General features: G+C 42.7%; 1 protein-coding gene across 1 annotated transcript in view; it reads right to left on the bottom strand.

Moving 5' to 3' along the window:
- The window catches only part of NLGN4X (neuroligin 4 X-linked), a 299,697-nt gene that overhangs the window by 138,542 nt on the left and 135,712 nt on the right, over window positions 1–25,443 (bottom strand). The window contains 1 exon segment of the mRNA XM_070366032.1: window positions 11,887–12,039. Coding sequence (XP_070222133.1) covers window positions 11,887–12,039 — 153 coding nt within the window.

Here is a 25,443-nt window from a genome sequence, read left to right on the forward strand (position 1 = left end):
ACGATCAAAAATGGACTGAAGTAGGAATCCTTCTGGGGTGTCCCACATGTGTTTCAAAAAGCATAGAATTAAGAAACATACATGTGTGCATATATCTATTAAATACATACATACTTATCTCTGGATAGAATATCTCTCTATATACAGATATATAACCATCTCTCTCAAGAGTCTTCTCTAGCACCACAGTTCAAAAGCATCCATTCTTTGGCGTTCAGCTTTCTTTACAGTCCAACTCTCACATCTATACATGACCACTGGAAAAACCGTAGCCTTGACTAGACAGACCTTTGTTGGCAAAGTAATGTCTCTGCTTTTTAATATGCTGTCTAGGTTGGTCATAGCTTTTCTTCCAAGGAGCAAGTGTCTTAATTTCATGGCTGCAGTCACTATCTGCAGTGATTTTGGAGCCCTGAAAAGTAAAGTCTGACACTGTTTCCACTGTTTCCCCATCTATTTCCCATGAAGTGATGGGACCAGATGCCATGATCTTAATTTTCTGAATGTTGAGTTTTAAGCCAGCTTTTTCCACTCTCCTCTTTCACTTTCATCAAGAGGCTCTTTAGTTCTTCAAAGAAGTGATACTTTTGAACTGTGGAGTTGGAGAAAACTCTTGAGAGTCCCTTGGACTACAAGGAGATCCAACCAGTCCATCCTAAGGGAAATCAGTCCTGAATGTTCATTGGAAGGACTGATGCTGAAGCTGAAACTCCAATCCTTTGGCCACCTGATGCGAAGAGCTGACTCATTGGAAAAAAACCTGATGTTGGGACAGATGGAAGGCAGGAGTAGAAAGGGAAGACAGAGGATAAGATGGTTGGATGGCATCACCGACTCAATGGACCTGAGTTCAAGTCAACTCCAGGAGTTGGTGATGGACAGGGAGGCCTGGCATGCCCATGGAGGCAGTCCATGGGGTCGCAGAGAGCTGGACACAACTGAGCAACTGAACTGAAGTGAACTGATCTGAACTGAACCATCTCTCTGTATCTGTCTATATACTGTATACATATAACTATCTCTATATGTAACATATACACCTATCTCTTTATTTTTAATCTCTTACTATATCTATATGTCTACCTATCTACCTACCTGTCCACCATCTATCTAGCTACCATCTGTCCTTTCTATGTTTTCTATCTGTATTTATCTATGCATCTTTAACTATCTATGTCTCTACCTACCTACCAACCTGTCTACCTATCTATCACCTATCTATCTAGTATCTATCTTTCCTATTTTATTGACTCTATCTGCCAGATGGCTAAGAAAAAACTCACAACTGAGTTATCTAAACCATCCCTGGGATGTTTTATTAAAGACACAACAACCACTCTGAGTGACAGAAAGCATTTCTCAATTCAAACGGGAAACGTTTCCTTATTCCGAAATCCCTTCTGCAGCTCCGATACAAACGTTAGTTCTCTTCGGGAGAATTGGTGGTGTCTTGCTGTGATGTCGTCTCATACCTCTGTCTATGCTTAGGGCTTCCCTGGTGGCTCAGTTGGTAAAGAGTCTGCCTGAAGCGCAGCAGACCTGGGTTCGATCTCTGGGTCGGGAAGATCCCCTGGAGAAGGCAATGGCGACCCACCCCAGTGTTCTTATCTGGAAAATCCCATGGACGGAGGAGTCTAATGGGTTACAGTCCGTGGGATGGCAAAGAGTCGGACACGACTGAGCAGCTAACTTTCACTTCACTTCCAGAATCGGTGGTGTCTCTTAGTGAGGTTATCTCATACCTCTGTCTGTACTGAAACGTGTATCTTTGTAACATGCGTGTATATCCTACCTACCTCCCTATAACAAACCCACTGCCCAAGACCTGGATTTTTTCCCCATGATATCAGAACCTAGAATAAAAGCCACTGTACTGAATGCAATAAAAACCAATGCCTGTGACCCCAATTAATGGCATAAAGAGTCTTCCAAATGATGTACTTGCACGAAGACCTCAGGTCATCCGTGTCCAATGTCTGTTACGTCAAAGGGATGCATTTAACATTCCAAAATGCTTTTGAGCTTTTATGCTGAGACTCACACCCTTCTTTCAAAGAACTATTATTATTATTTTTAAATCAAAGGAAAAGCTGCCCAGCTCCTCAGATGGGACTTAATCCAATCCATATGTTACTACGGAATCTTATTTTAAAAAACATGATTGAGGTTTTAGCTCCCTGTACAAAGCAGTCGGACCTGGCAGTTTACCTATTCTATATGCAACAGCTTGAATCTGTTCATCCCAAATTTCTAATCCCTCTGCCCCCTGAGTCCTAGGCAACCACAAGGATGTTCTCAACGGCTGTGAATGTACTTCTGTCTTGTAGGTAAAATCGTTTGTGTTGCAGAGTCCACTTAGAAGTGATTTCATATGGTATTCGTCTTTCTCTTTCTGACTTACTTCACTTCACGTTACGATCTCTCGGTTGATTGATCCATGTTGCTGCAAATGGAATTGCTTCCTGCTTTTTTATGGCTGTCAATTATTCTATTATATCGTATATATGCACCACATCTTCTTTATCGACTCATCTGTATCTGTTCATCAGACATTTCCATTGTGTCCATGTCTTAGCTACTGTTAACAGTACTTCTATGAACATAAGGGGTCCTTGTATCTTTTTAAATGAGTTTTGTTTGTGTATGTACCCAGGAATGGGATTGCTGTATCACATGGCAATTCTGTTTTTGCTTTTTTGGGGCATCTCCATGTCATGTTCCGCAGTGGCTTTGCCAAGTTATATTCCCACCAACAGTGCAGGAGGCTTCCCTTTCCTCTGCACCCTCTATAGCGTTTGCTATTTGTAAACTTTTTAACGATGGCCATGCTGACTGGTGTGAACAGATACCTCATTATAGTTTTGATTTGCATTTCTCTGATGATTGGCAATTTGGAGTACCTCTTCAAGTCACACTTTCATATTAGTTTTCTATGTGAGTGCATGTCTGCATACTCTTTGAAAGCACAGCCTTTGATTTCTCTATAATGCTGTAAAAAAAACAATAACCAGTGATGGACGGGGGGGCTGGCGTGCTGCGATTCATGGAGTCGCAAAGAGTCGGACACGACTGAGCAACTAAATTGAACCGAACTGATGGATTGAAATTTTTTTTTTAAATATGATTTACATTGTTAAATGCATAGCATATCTGCCATTTCTGGGTTACATTTTAACCCTTAAAATATTCTCTTTGAGGACGTCCCGGTCGTCCAGAGGTTAAGACTTCACTTTTCACTGTAGGGGGTGAGAGTTCAATCCCCTGGTCAAGGAGAGAAGATCCCAGTAAGCTAAGATGCCTCGGGGCCAAATAAGCAGAGTATAAAACAGAAGCAATACTGTAACAGAATTCCATAAAGACTTTAAAACGGTACACATCCAAAACCAGAAAAACATATTCTCTCTGATCCTTGTGTACGCAAGGATTTATTTTCATAAAGACCATGATGGAAAGTCCAGAGAGGGAAAAAGAGAAAGAAACATGGTCTGCAGGCCAGAATGTGTACAGTCTTGGAGCGTTTCAGCCCCAAGGGTCTTTCAAGTTCACACTCCAATCGCCTTTTAGAGACTTTTTTCAATGATCTGACTTAGGACTAAGGACTAATTCTTTAACTACATGTGAGAGAGGAAGAAAAGGTATGCAGGAAAAAAGCAGGTATGTCTCTTACCAGTGTTAGTTAAAAATCATTTCAGGAATCATTGCCTGAAACTGAATTTCAGGCTCACCCCAATCAAGCAAATGTTGGAGGCTCTCAAATTCAACACTACTCCTCGGAACTCACCAGTTTTTTGTTGTTTTTTTTTTAATCACACTACACCGTCTTCTTCCCAACTCAAATACCAGTCACACCTTTCTTTCCTTTCCATTTTTTTTTAAAGTCATGACTCAAAGCATATTATTTTTAAAAATTTTTTTTGGCTGTGCAGCGTACAGAATCTTAGTTCCTTAATGAGGAAACTAAATTGGGGACCTTCTGCTGCATGGTGGGAGCACAGAGTCTTAAACACTGGACCACGAGCGAAGTCTCACATGTTTCATTTAGAATGATGTTTGTGTGTGTTTATCCCCATGAAGATAGAAACCACCCTTTAATGAAGGAAAATCGATCAGCCCCTCTTTTGCTGTGTGCAAAGCCAAAGGAAGAAAGGGCAGAAGGCAGAGAAACTGGATTCTTTCTTTTAGAATGAGTCATCATCACAGACTCTGTGTGCGAGGCAAACGTCCAAGAAAACATCCAAGAAAGAGCACTGTTTATCGGATGCCCTGGGTGATCATTAGCAAAAGTTCATGCTGCTACTGCTGCTGCTGCTAAGTTGCTTCAGTCGTGTCCGACTCTGTGCAACCCCGTAGATGGCAGCCCACGAGGCTCCCCCGTCCCTGGGATTCTCCAGGCAAGAACACTGGAGTGGGTTGCCATTTCAACTTCTCCAATGCATGAAAGTGAAAAGTGAAAGTGAAGTCGCTCAGTCGTGTCCGACTCTTAGCGACCCCATGGACTGCAGCCCACCAGGCTCCTCCATCCATGGGATTTTCCAGGCAAGAGTACTGGAGTGGGGTGCCATTGCCTTCTCCGAAAAGTTCATGTGACAGCCTCAAATCAGTTAACTGCAACGTATGGACTCCCCCGGTGGCTTAGATGGTAAAGAATATGCTTGTAATGTGGGAGACCTGGGTTCATTCCCGGGGTTGTGAAGATCCCTTGGAGGAGGGCATGGCAACCCACTGCAGCATTCTTGTCTGGAGAATTCCCATGGACAGAGGAGCCTGGAGGGCTGCAGTCCATGGGGTTGCAAAGAGTTGGACATGACTGAGTGACTAAGCACATACATGTGCTGTTTAAAATAATTAATGCATTTATATATTTATTTTTGGCTGAGTCGAGTCTTAGTTGCAGAATGTGGGATCTTTTGTTGAGGCATTCGAGGGTTCAGGTGCCCCGGGGCATGTAGGATCTTAGTTCCTGGACCAGGGATCAAACCTGTGTCTCCTGCATCAGAAGGTGGATTCCAAACCAATGGACAGCCAGGGAAGTCCCAACATGTGCTTTTAGAATAGACTCTTCTGTCAAACATGTCTGAACGCTGTGATTTCCACAAGAGACTATGCATGAAAAAATAACAAGGCAACTTCTTTGAAGAAATTCTGAATCATTCAAGAGTTGGAGGAAATTCCCTATCATACGATAATCAATAATTTTGTGCATTTGAGATCAAACAAAAAAATCTTTTCTATTGTAGCTTCTCATTACCCGTCAAATTCATTGCCACCCCTCAGTGCCTTTATCTGCTGCAGAGTATTACTTTTCTCTGTGGCATCACCGACTCGATGGACATGAGCTTGAGAATGCTCTGGAAGTTGGTGACGGACAGGGAGGAGGCCTGGGATGCTGCAGTCCATGGGGTCGCAAAGAGTCAGACACGCCTGAGAGACTGAACTGAAGTGACATCTGTCTCATGACCACTATGGTTCTTTATCCCACCATAATGGTTTCCCTATCTACCCTCCTCATGCGCTTCTAAAATCCCAGAAATAGAGCATTCACTGTCAACCTAACCTCCTCCTTATGTGCGGGACAAATCAACAAATGCAATGGGCATTTTCATCCACCAGGAGGCAGAAGAGGAAAACCTAAGTCAATGATCAGAGACATGAAACCTGACTTTTTTGTCCAAGGTCCTGGTACTTATCAACACACCAGCAACAACAGAGACCAGATTGACAGTTTCCCAGCGAGTATTAAATGTACACAGAGCTACTGATGAAGATGACGAAAGACCTTCTGTTTAGCAGAGGGGAGGGATAAGCATCTTGTTTTTTTCCTCTATTGCAAAACTTTTGGATCACGGAAGGCTTGACAGAGCAGTGTAAAGAACCCACCTGCCAAGGCAGGAGACAAAAGAGACGTGGGTTCGATCCCTGGGTGGGGAAGATCCCTTGGAGGAGGGCATGGAAAACCTCTCTAGTATCCTTACCCGTAGAATCCCGTGGACAGAGAAGCCTGGTAGGCTACAGTCCACGGGGGTCACAAGGAATGGGACACGACCGAGCGACTAACACTTCCCCTTTCTTTCCAGTATTCTTGCCTGGGAAATCCCAGGGACAGAGGAGCCTGGTGGTCTACAGCACATGCAGTGATGACGAGTCAAAGTCAACTGAGTGACTGAGCACTCTGACTAGACCAAGGAAGCTTGACCTTCTTCCCTGCTGCAGGGTGTCCGTCCTATATAACTATGTCATCTTGACTCTAATGGATATACCTTCCTCCATCCCCCACTCCCTCTAGAACAACATCAGTGATCACTGGAGATACAGAGGCTGGAAGCCTGTTTGCAGGCTGGCCAATCACCCCCACGCACACCCACCATGGAGGGTCTTACTCTAAGGGCTTCCACTGGCTCCTTCCACCCCCATTTGGCTTCGCGGTTCAGTCTCTCAGTCATGTCCGACTCTTTTCGACCCCATGGACTGCAGCATGCCACACCTCCCTGTGCATCACCAACTCCAGGAGCTTGCTCAAACTCATGTCCGTCGAGTCAGTGATGCCGTTCAGCCATCTCATCCTCTGCTGCCCCCTTCTCCTCCTGCCTTCAGTCTTTCCCAGCATCGGGAGTTGTGAGCGGTCCTACATAAAGTGTCTGGACACACCCAATTTTCTCAGACCTCCTGTACTTCTTCATATTTGCTTTTCTTTCCCCTCAGGGCAATACCTCATATTTCCTCTATCCATGTAGCTTCTCCCATCACTGACTAGTGAAGACGTTCTCTCTGGAGGATGAGAAGGCAAGTTTTTCAAGGTGGAAATCTAACCAGAGTGAACCTGATAGGTGAGACAAGAGAATGGGCTTGGGAGGGAAGCATGAAGATGCCACAAGGGAGAGATGGTGTTTTTTTTTTTTCCTTTATGGATATGTTGATGAAGTTTTGGGGGCTTCCCAGGTGGCAGGAGGGATAAAGAATTCATCTGCTAATGCAGGAGAGACAAGAGGATCACTGGGGTAAAGAGATCACTGGGTGAGGAAGATCCCCTGGAGTAACAAGTGGCAACCTACTCCAGTATTCTCTTTTTTTCTCCCCAGTCCAGTTATTCTTTCCTGAAAAATTCCACAGACAGAGGAGCCTGGAGGGCTACAATCCATGGGATTGCAAAGAGTTGGACATGACTTAGCAACAGAGTGTGCGTGGACATGCACACACACACACCAACTTTTGACCTGATGGGAAAATGACTTCCATGAGAAATCCAAAAGAAAATCTGTAGGAAAAGATAAAGAATAAAGATTTATAGGGGGGGAAATGGTCAAAGTACCAAACAGTAGATGGCATCTTCAACTCTTAAGTGAAAAAGAAATGTACATACCAGCTAAATAGAAAACTGACGTTTTTCAGCAGAGAAAGAGCCGGAATGTTTTAATAGAAGGGAGCCACTGAGTTGCCCAGATGGAAATTTGCTTGTGTGTGCATGAAAAGTGAGCATGTGTTTCTGATGTTCTGGGAATCCTTGAAAAAAGGCAGTTATATAGAACGGTATGGGTGACATTTCATCAGACTGTAACATACTCGTCAGGCGAGAAGTCTGATGAAGTCGTTCGTTAGGTCAGTGGTCTTAATGCCACGCGTGGGTCAAAGACAGGAAGAGTACAATTAAGTGGGCTTCAGAGGTTAGACACTGGATGGGTGGACAAAGCCTTGGATCTACTGCAACAAGAGCCTTGCTTTTTTCAAACACCATGGCTGGGGGCACACATCATATTACGAAGACGTGTCACAGTGGCCCGTCAATAGAGATTTTAAGGAAACTGTATCAGCAATCAAGGACCCGCTCTCAGGAATATAAAACCACACTGAAAGCCCAGCAGCAATATTAACACTTCCCAAAGAGTCCTAGATTAGACAATAAATTAGGTGCTCAGTAGCTAAGCAAGGTTTGCCTTAGGCAGTCCCGATGAAAGAAAATATTCCTTGTCTGAAAAGCAAATGTGGGGATAATCTCATTGACCTCCTATTACAAGTGCTTTATCCTTGTTTTTCGAAAGAATGATAAATGGAAATTTAGGTGGTATTGGATAGATACTACAACATTACATTTTTGACTAGTTTTTCCCCACCTCCCAGTGACTCAACAGTGACGTTAATAAGATGTCCAAGGCTATTAATAACACTGGAAATTTTTCCGTAACTGGGCTTAACGGTCACACCATCACTGACTCAGTGGACATGAGTTTGACCAAATTCCGGGAGATGGTGAAGGACAAGGAAGCCCGGCGTGCTGCAGTCCATGGGGTGGCAGAGAGTCAGCTGAGCAGCTGAGCAACAGCAGCAAGTCCTGGGCTATCAAACCTCGCAAGCACAAAGCCACTGGACAGTCAAGTGGTGTGCACAATCACCTCGCAAGGGAGAGAACAGAACCACCTTTTACAGAGATTCAGGAAATGTTAGCTGACTTTTCTCAATGTAACAGGACAGACAGCAAGTGGAGAGAAGGTCCCACTGCATTTTTATTCCATGCCAGTGTCCTGTTTTCTTTCTGACCATCATTCATTTTTCAAAACTTCTCTTTGAGGATAGGAAAACAGAATTTGTTACTCTGTAAAAAATTTAAAAAAGCAGTAATCATCTCAAACAATGCTTTTCCATTCCTTAGGCAGAAAAACAGCATTTCGGCATGTACAACTTTTTGAAGAAAAAAGATGATTTCTATGTTTTGGTAAAATAAATGTCTACTCCTATGAAAAGCTCTAATACAGATGATCGTCACAGCAGATGCTGTGCCATTTCATTGACTCATTAAAAAAAATAAATATCTGCATGCCAACAGTTTGAAATATTTTCACACAACGATAATAGCAATTTTCCCTGCAAGCAAAGAAGTTAAACGACCACCTCCTGGTTTGCAAGAGGACGGCAGTCCACGCAAGATGTCTGAGAAAGATTGACCGAGTCACGCTTGAACGAAATCTATCGCCCTGTGCAGTCGGCCAAGTTGGCACACGTTCACACCTTCAGATAAAAGGGGGTCTGTGGTGTTGGGCTTCACACGAACTCATTCGCGGAATGTAAATAGACTGTCTCGGGGATGCTAAATTGCTTCTTTCATTTCCTCGCCGTGACTCTTGCAGCTTCTGTGCTGCCCTCCCCAAGATTTGTTTCTTCTAACTCTCAGCAGCAGAAGGTAAACTTAAAACGGTTCAGATGAGGAAAGTTAGAATCGGAAGCTTTTTTCCTTTCTTTTTAAAAAAAGGAAGAAAAAGAAAAGAAGGTATGTGTAATTCCCACAGAATTGTTCCAGATTCAAAAAACGGGCCAAACAGATAAGAGATCACCGCGTAAAGCCGCTTAATACCAGCTGGGCATTAGAGAGGGGACAGGTGTCGATTTCTCTTGAAATCTAACCTTTTAAGTCGCATCAGCGCCACGGCGTTCAGGCGAGGAAATGTTTTGCTATTCCTGCAAAGCGAGAGCTTGCCCAAAACCACGGCCCCGATCAGAAAGCGCCAACGGGAGCTGGTGATGCTCCATACAGACCCCCACACTGCGCTCTTTGAAAGCGCTGCCAGGGGTCACGTGGTGGTCCCTGGCTTCCTCTGCCCACCTCGTCCTGAGAATGGACCTTTTGTGAGGGATCACGGAACACCACTTCCTGTCTCAAACACCAGTAGCCAAGGCAACTCCCCAGAGGATTCTGAAGCAAACAAACAAGAAAATACTCAGAGGGGCATGCGATCCACAGTCTTCGAAACGAACGGAAATGACAAAGATTTGGCTCGGAGCACCAGCGTGAGAAAAGAAAAGGAAATAAAGATCACGAAACGAGAAGGCTCTAGACGCTGAGTGATGCTGTCTACCATCTCCTCCTCTGTCGCCCCCTTTTCCTCCCACCCTCGGTCTTTGCCAATGAGTCAGTTCTTCGCATCAGCTGGCCAAAGGATTGGAGTTTCAGCTTCAGCATCAGTCCTTCCAATGAATATTCAGGACTGATCTCCTTTAGGATGGACTGGTTGCATCTCCCTGCAGTCCAAGGGACTCTCAAGAGTCTTCTCCAACACCACAGTTCAAAAGCATCAATCCTTCGGTGCCCAGCCTTCTTTATGGTCCAACTCTCACATCCATACCTGACTATTGGAAAAATCTAAATAGCTTTGACTACACGGACCTTTGTCAGCAAAGTAATGTCTCTGCTTTTTAATATGCTGACTAGGTTGGTCAGTTTTTCTTCCAAAGAGCATGTGTCTTTTAATTTCATGGCTGCAGTCACCATCTCCAGAGATTTTGGAGTCCAAGACAATAAGATAAATAAGTAATGTCTGTCACTGTTTCCCTTTTGAAAACCTGAAATTTCAAGTACTCTATGGCTGTTCCCAAAGGTACAAGTGTGCAGACATCTTGCATGTTTCAATTAGAAAGTCACTTCAACAACTGTCCCACTTCCCTGGGGTCTTCTATACGTCAGTGTTTTACTGGTGAATGAAACGAAATGCTCACAACAAAATTCAAACATCAAGTTGAAAATAAAATATTCTTGGTGATACCTGTGTATCTGGAGAAATGTTTTCTCGTTTGACACAATTCCTTGAGTCCAGATTTTTTTTTTTTTTTCATAAACATCCTATAACACACAGATCTCTTTCTCACAGCCACACTGTTACAAATTCAATTTTCTGCACCATCTCAGTGCATCTTTTTTCCCTCTGCCTTGCTACTAGGCTTGCAGAATCTTAGTTCCCTGACCAGGGATTGAACACGTACCCCCTGCAGTGGAAGCTCAGAGTCTCAACCACTAGACCACCAGGGAAGCCCCCTCAGTGCATTTTTGCCTAGAAAATAAATGCGCTTACATAGACCATGCATATTCTTCATGAACTGACCAAGAGCAGGAAAAACCACAGCAGATAAGCCTCAAAACATTGCCATCAAAATGCTATTTTTTTCAAACCATACTGTTCGTGAAAATGAATATAATACCAAAACAACAGATTGCTGCTCTTGAATTCCTACGCTCTTAGCCAAGGTCTTCTCATAGTCAATTGTAAAATTTACACAAAATTAAATATCAGCAAGTTGCAAAATTCAAATAAGAGTATTTCATCACACGAGAATGCAAGTCATGTGACCACCTACCGCCTCTCGTCTTCAAGATCCACTAGATACACAATATCCTAGAGAGTAAGTAAAAGCGTTTCCAACTCATGATCAACACAGCCACAAAACCACAAAAGCGCATGTATATGGCCCATTGTCCACTTTATCGAGTTACCACCTGTTACCAAACGCTTTATCAGACAGCACCCAACTGCGTTCACGCAACAGGCTTATGTCAGCCAAGCCCAGAGAAAGAAAAGTACTTTCCATAACATCCCAAGTTCATTCGATGACCCAGGAGGCTGAATCTGTTGGAGGAGGGTTCAAGGAAAAGAAACCATTGGATTAAAATGTGAAAATGAAACAAAAAAGAAAATGGATGGTGCTACCTGAAAGTCAGGGAAGGAATGTAGCTTGTAGCATGAAGTGAGGTTTGTAGCAGAAAATTCCTAGGCGTTGGAGTAACATGCGTGGAAGCAACGAAGCCCACAAAACAAGAAGCAAAATTTTCTCACGGTTGAGGACGGTCCAAGGGAATGAAGTCTCTGGATGAAAATATGAAAAGTAACAGAAACGAACCAAAAAGGAAATGTGAAAGTTACGCAACAGATGCATCTTTAGCGTGATAAAAAAGAAAACCGACGGAGCGACCGACGGTGCGCCGTGAAAGTGATGGAACAGATGCCTCTTGGAGCATTAAGTGAGGTTTCTAGCAGAGATTCCTAGGAACTGCAGTAACATTCGTGCAACCAAGGAACCCCCACAGAACAAGAAGCAGAACTCACGCGTGGTCAGCAGGCGCTCACTCACCTAGGATCCCCAGCCGGTAGTTAATCGTGATGACGATGACGTTGCCGTAGCTGGCCAGGATGCTGCCGTCGATCATGTTGCCCGTGCCCTCCATGTAGGACCCGCCGTGGATGTACACCATCACCGGCTTCTTGCTGTTCTGATCATGGATGTCTGCAAGAAAGAGCCAAGTAAGGGGAAAAAAAAAAAAATCACACTGATTAACCGAGACTCGGCCAAAAGACGTGAGTGACTTTCCCTAGTTGGGATGGGAATCCATCGCATGGCCCTTTCTTGAATTAGGAATACCTCGGTTAAGATGGTCAGATGGCATCATGGACTCAACGGACATGAGTCTGAGCAAACTCTGGGAGGTGCGGAAGGACAGGGAAGCCTAGCATCGCAAAGAGTTGGACAAGACTGAGCGACTAAAACAACAGTTAAGATGGTTAAGGATAATAGTCGATGTTGCTATATTTTCTACTCATAGAAATGATGCAGACGTTGGAATGAGCTTGTATGTATGGGTATGCTTCCACATGTACCTATGACACTACAGATTTAACCACTGAGATGAATGAATCACTTCTTCGCTACGTAGTAATCAAACCCCAGAAGGGGACATGCACTGAAGAAGCCCATGGCTTCTATTAGTGGTACAGAATTTGTTTGCAATGCAGGAGACCCGGGTTTCATCCCTGGGATGTCAAGATCCCCTGGAGAAGGGCACGCAACTCACTCCAGTGTTCCTGCCTGGAGAATCCCATGGACACAGGAGCCTGGTGGGCTACAGTCCATGGAGTCACAAAGAGTCGGACAGGACTCAGCAACTAACACACATACATAGTATCTACTAAAGCATATATTTTAATTATCTAAGTTAGTGCAAAGTCAACTTCAAAATTATCAATTTTTACTGTAACTGCCTTCTTCAGTCAAACATTTGAGCTTCAAGATCCACTTTCGACTTAAGGATGAGAACATAATGCTAGTAGTGAAACCCCAAGCTCTCGATACACTGTTGCAAGAAGAAAACAATGGTTAAAAATGATCAACAGAACAGAAGGGTGGAAAAGCAAAGGAAGGTGCCCAAGCAAGTGTCTTTTCTCTAAATGACTGTTCGCAACGATATGCCAACTGAAGTGACAGAAAGAGAAAAAGAAGTGAAAGAGACGTGAACTGAAATAAAGACGGCACAAGCCTGCAACCTCAAGATGAAAAGGTTGCAATCCTGCTCAATTCCACATGGAATAAAAACTCCCAGTGTGATTTGAAACCAGAGTATCCTTAGTCACCATGACTTTGACACTGATGTGAAAATCCTACTTTACAATGGTCTGTGACAAGAGAAATCTGGCCAGCAGTTGTCTGCTTTCTCAAAAGCTGTGATCAAATAACGTCTTTGGTGTTCATTGTCCCTTGAGCTTATATGTAGTGTTTAAGAATCGTGACCTCGATTGTAATTCCTTCTGGGAATTTCTGTATGTATAAACATATACATGTGTGTCATTTAAATACCTGCCCGTTACCAAATAGCAACCCACTCCAGTATTCTTGCCTGGAGAATCCCATGGATGGAGGAGCCTGGAGGGCTACCGTCCATGGGGTCGAAGAGAGTCGTACATGACTGAGCGAGTGATGGATGTGTGTTATCAAGAAAAAAGCAAACGTATCCATGTACTTGTATTTACTTTTTTTTCCTTAAAAACTTTTTTTTTTTTGCTTAATTGATGGAGACATGTTTGAATGATCAAAAAGAATTTTAAGGAAATAAACCAACATGTGGATGGAGGCTGCTCATAAAATGAATTACGAGCACCATCTGTAAACAGGCTCCTGGTTGCTACCAGACACCCTCCCAGAGGCCATAGAACCTTGTGGTCACAGTCAAGTACAGGAAAGTGTACAGGAAAGTACAGGAAAGTGTCAAGCCACCCATCTGTCTGTAGATACTTAACCCACAGCAGAAGAGCGCAATTTTCTCATGTAAAATTTAAGGAAGAAGTAAAAAATCCTTTTTGAATCTTTCACTCACCAGTCGCTCAGTCGCATCTGACTCTCTGCGACCTCATGGACCATAGCCTGCCAGGCTCCTCTGTCCATGGGATTCTCCAGGCAAGGATACTGGAGTGGGGTGTCATGCCCTTCTCCAGGGAACCTTCCCAACCCAGGGAATGAACCTTCACCTCCTGTGCTGGCAGGCATAGTCTTCACAACGCAGCCTCCTGGGAGGCCCTCACTCATCATGTGCTGTGTGGAACTCTTTAATCAACCATCGTCCAAATAAAGTGTGGTGTTTTACACCATCCTCTAGTGTCTCTGGACACTGATTTACTGCTGAGTTCTTATTTATGTTACCCTTCTTGGTTGCATTACAGGAAAGAAAGAAGTTGACATTTTTTGGACTGTTTTAAGGGGTTCCCTCAGGGAAAAAAAAAGTTAGGTTAACAGCTATTACCTTCCGAGACACACTGAAGAAGGTTCTTGTGAGCTCGGGGAAGAAATAATCAGATGTCATATTTATTCAATGTTAGGGGGAAAAGAAAAAATAACAGTTTCTTGGTATTTAAAAGGAGAAAGCATTTTAATATAACAGGTAGCTGGTGGGATTGTGAAAACAGATGCCAGTGATAAAAAAAAGGAATAAGACGCTAAAAGCATACAAGGGTGCAAGATGCAAATTACACCTGTAGTTGGTTATATAAGGATGAAATTATAGGTGGTCTTCGGCCTGACAAGGCCAGGGTAGCTGATGACTCAGGGCAGCTGTCGTGGTCCACAGGCATCAGAAGAAACTTCTACGGTGAATACTGAAAGCAAGGGGAACGTTCTGAATGCGGGTCTACAAAATATTAAATAATAGTCATATTGAGAGAATAGCAGGTGAGGAGGCAACCCTGGCGGAGCTTTTGTCAGAGACCTGCTGATTTATGAAAGAAATCTATGAGTGTGGGAAAACCAAGCAAGTGATAAAAAGGCGAACTTTTTTTGAGGGAACTTTTGCTTCCCAGCAAGGACGGGTCTCTGGTCCACTTTAAATTGTCTTTTAGCCAGAGAACCACAAGTCCATCAAGGGCGCTCGTCCCTTTAACTTAAATAGTCAGAAATCCATGCCAGTCTGCCTTGGGCGTTCCTGATGGTTCAGGGCAGAAAGAATCCGCCTGCCAATGGAATACACGAGGTTGCATCCCTGGGTTGGGAAGGTCCCCTGGAGAAGGAACTGGGAGCCCGCTCCAGTATTCTTGCCTGGGAAATCGCGTGGGCAGAAGAGCCTGGTGGGCTACAGTCCGTGGGGTTGCCAAGAGTCGGACACGACTGCGCGACTGAGCACACAGAGGCAGACCCGACCTGCCCGAGCCTGCAAAGGTTCATTTTAAGCTGTTTCTTTCCTTCTAAACCATTTGTTGCACTGAAGGAAGAAGATAACCACTTGCTAATGATGGTTTACATGCTGCGTTATCTTCCGTCTTTAAAAAAACATCACTCTACTTCCAGTGGGTAATCTGTCCAACAGTTTGAGAGCCTTCAGAAAGAAACTCTCCATAGCAACTAAACATTTTTAGGAGGGGGAAAAAAAAAAGTTCTGAAAGCAGCCATGGTCTGAAAACAGAGATGCAAAGACCTAGCTTTTCAGCCTTTTTCAATTCTTCGCTATACCCCCTACTTTTTATTTTTATTTTTCCTTTAAAGCTTCCAAAATGCGTTTCAGAGAGAAACAACCAATTGTCCTCAAGACACTTTTTCGTGTGTGTTACTGAGAAGATGCTTTGAAAACCCTATTTTGGAATCAGTACATTTGGGAGAAACAATCGTAAAAACAAACAAAGATGGAAACGCCAGCCACCCCCCCCCACCAAAAAAAAAGTTGTACTGAGCTGTCTTGGTGTCCACAGAAGAAACCAGCAAGACCAAAGCTCAAAAATACAACACGAAATTACAAAAGAACATTTGGAAGAAAGAAAAGAACGCATACATGCATGCCTTAAAATCTTACTTTCTCTTCTTGTGATCAAGCCAAAAAAAAAAAAAATTAGGAAAAAGAAAACAGTGAGTTTCCTTGTAAATGGCATTTTCTTACTCACTTCATATTGAGAAACACGTATCTACATTCTCCCAGGGGGGTTAAATGGCCATTGTGGTTAAAAATGACAGTAATCCCCAAACAAGAAGAAAATAAATAAGCACACAGAAGTGTACTCTCTTCAGATAAGGGGAGGAAAAACAGGTTGAAATGGAAAAAAGAAAAAAAAAAGATATAAAATCATGCATCAAGATCGAGCTTTGTAAAAAACAAAAAATACCTTCATCTTCACCACCGTCATTACTCGTTATACCATCAGCGTTTTTCTTTGACTTGGCTCCTGGGGTCATATTGAGAAGGAAAATAAAGGGAAAAAAAAAAGAGAATTCAAAAACAACAGGTTTGCAAAAAGTTCAGAAGAAAGATACTACGCAGTCAAAGAAAAAAAACGTTATACAAAAAGCTGAAATCTGTTACATCGGATTTCAAAAACATGAAATAGGGAGATGCAAAATGCATAGAAACATAAATATGTCAAGAAGAACAAATTCAAAATGTTACTTGCAAAAAAAAATTTGATACCCAGTGAAAATGCAGTTTCAGGGTTAAAATAATACTACTGCAAAAAAAAAAAAAAAAAAAAGAATGTGAGTTGTAAAAAAAAAAAAAAAAGGAAATCAAATTATTTTTAAAGGGTTTCCCAAATTTTAAAAAGAAATGCATATGAAATATTCCTCTAATTTTACAAGTAATAATCTAGATACATTTTTGAAATGTCACTGATACACTTTGCTTAGGAAATTCTATACATTAAGAAGAAACACGTTAAACTATAATAAACATGAAAGATGATTCAAAATATCTTAAAATTGACATTCGTTTCATGCATAAGAACTTAAAAGCATACCATTCCTGATAAACATCAGACAGTCAGTACAATTTATTTAAATCACGAATGCTCAGTTGTCACTAGGAGCTGAAAAGAAACAATTCTAAGTTTCTAAAAGAAACTACAACTAGTAGAGAAGACTGCACAGAATTGATTCCTTTGGTCTACTGTAAGCTAACACCCTCAACAAGCGTTTCTGAAATCAAGATAAAACACTACAAATCATGTTTTTCTGTGTTTTGAATACTTATTAAATATTGCTTTAAGGTTATTGTTGTTTAAAAAAAAAGAATAAATAAATAAAGTCACCTACCTGGATGACATGAAACATAAACCACCTTGAAATTTCCTTGTCAGCAAAATGAACAGAGAGGTTCCCTTAATGCCACCAAAAAACCCTCAAAAACAAACAAAAAAACCCCAAACAAGGCTCTCTGTATGCAGTCTGCCATTTGGGTTTCTATATCTTTAAGATACAAGAAGCGAAAACATTAAATGTCACTGAATTATTCCATTTGCTCAACTGCCTTCTTTTTACAGACAGATCTGGCCAACTAGGATGTATATGCTAGTTCTGGAAAACCTGAGTGGTGGTGGCCAGTAGTGAAAAAATGGTCTTTACTTTCCTTCCTGGCTTCCCTGGTGGCTCAGAGGGTCAAGAATCTGCCCACAGTGTGGGAGACCCGGGTTTGATCCCTGGGTCGGGAAGATCCCCTGGGAGAAGGGAATAGCAACCCACTCCAGTGTCTCAGACTGGAGAATCCCACAGACAGAGGAGGCTGGTGGGCTATACAGCCCATGGGGTCGCCAAGACTTGGATACTACAGAGGCAGTAACACTTTCCCTTTACATTCCTTCCTGGATAAACCTCGTCCCTGTCACCCACAAGACTTGTATCTTAAAAAGCAACTACAGTTGTTACAAACTCAGGGGACAGCATCATATTTTGAAATCAAGATCCGAAGTTGCTGTTTTCATCCCTCAACAAGGGTTGCATATTGGAAGAATCACATGGATTAACCAAGCAGAACTGGGAGGGAAGCTGAAAACCTGATTCCCTCTGCTGGTAGATTTTTTAAGATTTAAATATTCCCCGCTGTAGACAATCTCAAGCTACCCACATAAAAGTCTCTGAGGAGAGCTTGGAAAGCGGTCCTGAATATTCATTGGAAGGCCTGATTCTGAAGCCGAAACTCCAATCCTTTGGCCACTTGATGAGAAGAACGGACTCATTTGAAAAGACTCTGATGCTGGGAAAGATTGAAGTCAGGAGGAGAAGGGGACAACGGAGGATGAGAGGGTTGGGTGGCATCACTGACTTGATGGACAGGAGTTTGAGCAAACTCCAGGAGATGGTGATGGACAGGGAGGCCTGGCGTGCTGCAATATATGTGATAGCAAAAAGTCGGGACACGACTGAAGGACTGAAGTGATGACCCTGATGATTCAACCTGTTATAGCCATCAGCTTAACACGGAAGTCAATTCATGTCCAAGAATTCCACTGCAACGAAAGATCTTAAAACAAACTTAAAGAAACAACCTTCTTCAAATAAGCGCCATTGTTTTCTGCACTGTTCAGTTCATAGTTTATCAGTATAAAACCTACTTCCAAGCTATCTCACGGGCTGGATTTATGGCTACATGTCGTTAAGAATAGTGTAAGAAATACCTCGCTTTCTCGACTGCACCACGCACCTTACAGAACCTGAGACGGAACCTGTGTCCCGTGCAGTAGAAGAACACAGTCCTAATGCCTGAACCACCACAGAAGTCTAAGAAATGCCTTTCTTACAGACATAGTCCATGTGGAGGCTAGAAATAAATTCCTCTGCATTTCTGATCAAAATTTCAGCTTTTTGAAGATTTTCTGAGTTTTTAAAAAAGAGGTCACCTCTTTCATTGAAAAAGAAAAGACACTGGAAAAAAAAAAGGTGTGGGCTTCCCTGGTGTCTCAAGTGGTAAAGAATCCTCCTGCAATGCGGAAGACCTGGGTTCAATTCCCTGGGTTGGGAAGATCCCCTGGAGAAGGGAAAGGCCGCCCACTCCAGTATTCTGGCCTGGAGATTTCCACAGACTGTACAGTCCAGGGGGTCGCAAAGAGTCGGACACGACTGAGCAACTTTCACTTTCAAGAGACGTGGAATGGATTAGGGGACTGAAAGTGTTATCTGATGATGCAAATTCCTTCCCAGAAAATATGTTCGTCGTGAAATCTGACTATCTCCCTTGACCACAGCCTTTCCCGCTCGGTAGGCAATGACAAAGGTCTGTACCTTGGACCCCACACCTGCACTCTGGCTTTCACATGAGTTTGCCCTTATAGCCCTGCCTTCTTCTGGATTTTCTTCTTCTTAAGACTCCTTTGTCTTCCCAGCCACAGCTGAAATCTCAGGAACACGACCGCTGGCCTGGCTGAAACCCAAACAGAGGCCACTCTGCAAGGTCTGGGCTGAGTTAAATGCCAGAGTTCTTTCTCAAGCTCCAGTTCTCAGTGTCTTCAGGCTCACCGTCAGTCCATGGAATTGCAGGAATCTGGAATTCTTCTCTGGGGAAGGATGAGAGGCAGTATTGAAGGAAACTATCCCTACCAGCTCCACAAGGGTGCAGGAAAATGCTTGGAAGATTTGCGATGTTTTTAGAAGTCACACAGCCTAGTTATATCACTGATTAAGTGCCAATACAAAGGCAGTGTCTTCAAGGCTTCAGCAAATTTCTTTGATCACACAAGTATGATCTGTAAGAGCTCTAGAGAGGGATAATTTTCAATCACAAAATCAACTCACCAAGGTGTGAAATTGAAGGATTTGTGTCTGTGTGCCTGTGTGTACGTATATGTGGAGTTGTTCAACCAGCAACGTAACCTTGGATTCCCAGGTGGCGCTCGTGGTAAAGAATCCACCTGCCAATGCAGGAGACGTGGGTTCGATCCCTGGGTCGGGAAGATCTTCTGCAGGAGGAAATGGCAAGCACTCCAGGATTGTTGCCTGGGAAATCTCATGGACAGAGAAGCCCAGCGGGCTACAGTCCAAGATGTCACAACAAATCGGACACAACTGAGCTACTGAACAGTACCATATTACTCACAGCGTAACCTGATTTGAGAACATTTCCATGCCCCTAAAATGATTGCTTCTGTCCACTGCAGGCATTCAATATTTCTAACATCAATCTCTCTTAGTCAACTAATGACAAGCGTAGGCTTGCCATTTTGGTGCGTCTCCTATAACTACATTCACAGAATATGTATTCCTTTCTGTCTTGCTATGAAAAGTTGCTGGTTCAGTCGCTAAGTCATGTCCAACACTTTGCAATACCATGGACTGTAGCCCACCAGACTCCTCTGTCCATGGGATTCCCCAGGAAAGAATACTGGAGCGGGCTGCCATTTCCTGCTATAGAGCATCTTCCCAACGCAGGGATCGAAGCTGCACCTCTTAGATTACCAGGCGGTCTCCTGCAGTTCAGGCATTTTTTTTTTTCTCCCCCCTAAGCTACAAGGGAAGCCCATGAACAATTTACATTCAATATTTTTATGGGTGCATATTTTAATTTTTCTTAAGTGGATATGGAGGAGTGGAAGTGCTACTTCTCAGGACTCATTCCTGTTTAATAGTCTAAAAAGTATATTGAATCACAGTGTATTCCCATCAGCAGTGTATGTGAGTTCCAATTCCTCCACCTCTTACCGAAGATTTGCTATTATCTGTTCTATTGTAAGCATCCTAGTGGGGGTGAGGCGGTACCTCACTGCGGCCTTAATTTGAATTTAGATAATGACTTAATCTTATCAAGTATCTTCTCCTGTACAATCTTTTTCAGTGGGTAAAAGTGCAAAGTGAAAGTGTAAGTCGCTCAGTCGTGTCCGACTCTCTGCAACCCCATGGACTGTACAGTCCATGGGATTCTCCAGGCCAGAATACTGGAGTGGGTTGCCTATCCCTTCTCCAGGGCTTCTTCCTGACCCAGGGATCGAACCCAGGTCTCCCACATTGCAGGCGGATTATTTACCAGGTGATTGATGCAAATATTTTGCCCATTTTAAAAATTGGTTTCTTGGCTCATCATTCTTATAAGAAAGAGTCCTTTATATTTTGTAGAGACAGCTCTTTTACTGCAGATAACATGCAAATCTTTCCTCCTGGTCTGCTGCTTCTCTTTGGGTTTAATCAAAGGTGTCTTTTTTTAAGTATATATTTATTTTTACTCTGGGCTGATCTGGGTCTTGGTTTTGGTGCTGGCTTTTGGAGCTTTTTGCATGTGCTCAAGTGCGCGGGTTTCTCTTGTAGAACAGCACAGGCTTTTGGGCGTGGGTGCAGTGGTGGCGTCAACGGGCTCAGGTGCTCAGAGGCGTGTGAGGTATCGAAGCTGGGTGTCCTGCAGCGGCAGGTGGATTCTTTACAACCGGGACACCAAGGAAAGCCCTCAGGTATCACTTGAAATGTAGGAGGACGAAAGGCATTGGAAACCCAGGTTGAAGGCAGTGCTAATCACCCGTCAAGGGCTCGATGGGATGGGCCAAAGCCCCATTAGAGGCAGATCTGGGTGACTACCCGGCATCTCTCTTCCCTGTCCAACGTGCAAGAGTCACGGGCACGGATGACACATGCCAAGTAGACGGAAAACTGAAGCACGTGCAAAAGCACAGCACTGCAGCACAGAGACCCGCGCGGCGCATAACAGCTGATGGAAAAGACTGCAGGCGCTGGCAAGACTGAAGAGTCAGCTCAGCGAGCATCCTTAAGGAAAGGCCTCAGAAGAAGGACTACTAACAACCACACTGGGCAGAACAGATGCATGGCATGGTGCTGAGAGAGTCAATTCCTAGGCAAGCTGATAAGACGCCCAGGGTCTCCAAGCAGGAGAGAGGGGTCTGGGGCTCTCAAAAAAGAGACAGGTGTCTCGAATTCTCAAGGAGAAGGAATGGACAAATGCCTTGGTTTTTTTTTTTTTTTTTTTTCCTCTCTGCATTCCTTAGTCTTAGTCAGATAAAACGTTTTTTTTTTTTTTTTCCTTTAAGCCCAGAACTGATGAGTAAAGAACCAACAACTCAGTTTAAACTCTGTACCAAGGGTTATATAACAACAATGTATCCTGCTTGAGGACAGTTTCTCCTCCCTCTTGAAAACCTTCTGGCTAATCCTGTCATCTTCCAATGTAAATTACAGGAGTGGGTCTGCTAAGACCTTTACAACCTTGAGACATTCTTTTGATTAACTGTGACAAAAGTATCCAGCTCCCTTGCTGAGACTAGCTAGGCGGGGCACTCTGCCTCCCCTTTCTGATGTCTCTCTCAGAAGCTTTCTCTGTCCGTTTTCATACTTCAATAAAACTCTGCCACACAAAAGTTCTTGAGGGATAAGCCTGGTCCCCGGTCCTGAAATCTTCTTTGGAGATCACAAATCCCACACCGTTCACCCTTAAGCTATCAGTGCCAACTCCCAGAATAAAATAAAATCGCATCAGCTTCTGTCAAAGTGAAAAGTTTTAAATTTCAACAAAGTCTAACTTATAGATTTTTTTTAAAAAGCTTGTGCCTTTTATATCATATCTAAGAAATCCTTGCCTAACAGAAAACCTGGAAGATTTTACATTTTTTTCCTAGATGTTTGAAGTTTTCCTGTGACGTCCACTTGTCATTTATTTTCGGTGAATGTTGGCACATGCTATGAGGAGAGGTTTGAAATGCATCTCTTATCCAGTTGTCTCAGCACCAATTATTAATTAAACACACTCTCCTCAATGAAGTGTTGTGACACTATTTTTACAACTCAACTGCCTATGAATGCAAGGGCTTATTCCTGGACTCTAATTATATCTCCTTCTATATTTCTGCACACGTGAGTACCTTACTGTCTGAGCTTTACAGTATGTTTGGAAATAGGGAAAGACAAGTCTTCCAACCTTCCCCTGATTTTTCAACACAGTTTGGTTTTTCTGCGTACAGACGAGATGTTCGAATGAGCTTGTCAATGGAAGCAAGAAACACCTGCTGAGATTCTGATGGAAATTATTTGCCACACCACAATTTTAAATTAATTTGATACAGCAGTCTGACCCAGAAACATAATTAGATGTCGCCTGTAATGTTGTATATTTAAATTCCCACCCTTTTGTTCTTTGTCGGTAAGCTGCTGCAATATTTGTTCTCTCAAATATAACTAATTAAATGGCCTAAAAAACCAACCGAGTTCTCTTGAGTATCTCATTTACTTACATTCATGAACTATGTCAATACAGGGATTAGAGGACACAGGAAAAGAGTCTGCTGTAATTTAGTCCTGAATACACTTATTCCATAGCTACTGAAAAGGTGTTTCAAGGTCCAGACGGGCCATGAGTTTTCTCTCGGTCCCCAGAAGGCCAGAATCGTATTCCTTTACATCTAATAATTAGCATCTCCAGCAAACCTCGTGGGGAGATGGCTCTAAATATGAAAGGGAATATTTAAATAACTTCAAACAAATGTATAGCCATTCCTTCATTAAAATTTCAATGCGATTTTAAAAATGAAATATCTCAGTCCCCACTCCTGAAGGATGTCTTTTTCTTTTTTTTTTTTACACCTGTTCTTCTCATCTTCCCCTTTAGTAGTATATCTACATCATTTCAAAGTCAAACTATTTTAAACAGTGAAACTTACAGTTGCTCCATCCTGTACAAGTCTTTACGAAGCTATGGATGGTAACCTGCCAGGCTCCTCTGTCCATGGAATTCTCCAGGCAAGAACACTGGAGTGGGTAGCCATTCCCTTCTCCAGGGGATATTCCAGACCCAGGTGTCCTACGTTGCAGGCAGATTCTTTACCATCACAGCCACCACGGAGGTACTTTATGTCATAAATGTGATAGAAACTCTTTGTACAGTGTATGGAACACATAGACCAACCAGAGTCAATGGGAAAATACAAGAATATGGAAAACCTGTAGATGCTGCAGTTACAATTTGGACGCAGGAAAGTAATTTTACATGTGTTTTTTTTTTTTTAATATACATGATGATACATTACCACCAATGATGCAAATTGCCCTATAAAGTCACCAAATGGTGCTATGAAATCACATTATCTATGTAAGATCTACTTGACAGAACCCGCAAAAACCATTGAACTATTGCTTTTAATGTGATATACTGTATTAAAAATGTTAATACATTAACATTAATGTGAGTCATCAGCTCACATTAATTTTTTATGAATAAAACTATTTTCATTTAATCTTACATAGTGTACTACATTTTTTGCTTTTTATTTATTTCAAAAAAAATTTTTATTGTAGTATAGTTGTTTATAATATTGTGTTAGTGTCTGCTGTACAGCAAAGTGAATCAGATAAATATATATATATTTATATATATATCAGATAAATATATATATATTTATATATATATCAGATAAATATATATATCTATATCTCCCATCTCTTTTGGATTTCTTTCCCATTTAGGTCATCTCAGAGCAGTGAGCAGAGTTCTCTGTGCTGTGTGGTAGGTTCTCATTAGTTACCTGTTTTACACAGAGTATCAACAGCATATATATCAAATGCAATCTCCCAACTCAACCCCGTTCTCCCTCCTCCCTTGGTGTCTTTATGTTTTTCTCTATGTCTGTGGCTCTATTTCTGCTTTGTGACTAAGATCACCTAAACCAACCTTTTAAGATTCCAGATATACGCATTAAAATACCATACATGTTTTTCTCTTTGTGACTCACTTCAGAAAGAGCAAAACATCATACAACATGTTAAAAAATATATATATTTTTTCTGTCCCTTGCAAGGGAAAATTCTAAGTATTATCTATTCATGTTATCTTAAGTAAGTATCTTAAAAAGTGTAGTGCTTAGGCTAAAAGCACTGTTTTCCATACAGAGGAAGTGATTATATACTGGGTTACGGGAAAGTAACAGAGGATGAGATACCTGGATGGCATCCCCGACTCAATGGACATGAGTTTGAGCAAGCTCCGGGAGATGCTGAAGGACAGGGAAGCCTGGCGTGCTGCAATCCATGGGGTCACAAAGTCAGACACGACTGAGCGATTGGACAGCAGCAACAAATGGGGGAAATGGGTGCTTTCTTGGCTATCAGAGATGTGTCATTGATCAGGTAGTTACTAGGCAACAGAGGACTAGTCTATCATCTTCTAACCAATAATGGACTGAAGCTCTTGTTGCTGTTCAGTCCCTAAGTCATGTCCAACTCTTTGCAACCCCACGGGCTGAAGCAGGCATGGCTTCCCTGTCCTTCAACACCTCCGAGAGTTTGCTCAAACTCACGTCCATTGACCTGATGTTATCACACATCTCATACTTTGTCTCCCCCTTCTCCTCCCGCCCTCAGTCTTTCCCAGCATCAGGGTCTTCTCCAATGAGTTGGCTCTTTGCATCAGGTGGCCAAAGTACTGGAGCCTCAGCTTCAGCGTCAGTCCTTCCAATGAATCTCCAGGGTTGATTTCCTTCAGGATTCACTGATTTGATCTGCAGCCCAAAGGATTCTCAAGACAGATGAGATTAAGGGACTGCAAGCTCTGCTCACATCCCAGTCTTGTCCGAGACTACACCTCTCACCCTACTGCTATAAAAAAAAAAAAAAACTAATCAAGTCCTCTGGGGTTGAGACACGGAGTTTTTCAAGGCAGAAGTTCCAGAGTGTCTCTCTTTATTGGCAAAG

Source organism: Bos mutus, chromosome X (genome assembly GCF_027580195.1).
Source record: "Bos mutus isolate GX-2022 chromosome X, NWIPB_WYAK_1.1, whole genome shotgun sequence".
Classification (NCBI taxonomy): domain Eukaryota; kingdom Metazoa; phylum Chordata; class Mammalia; order Artiodactyla; family Bovidae; genus Bos; species Bos mutus.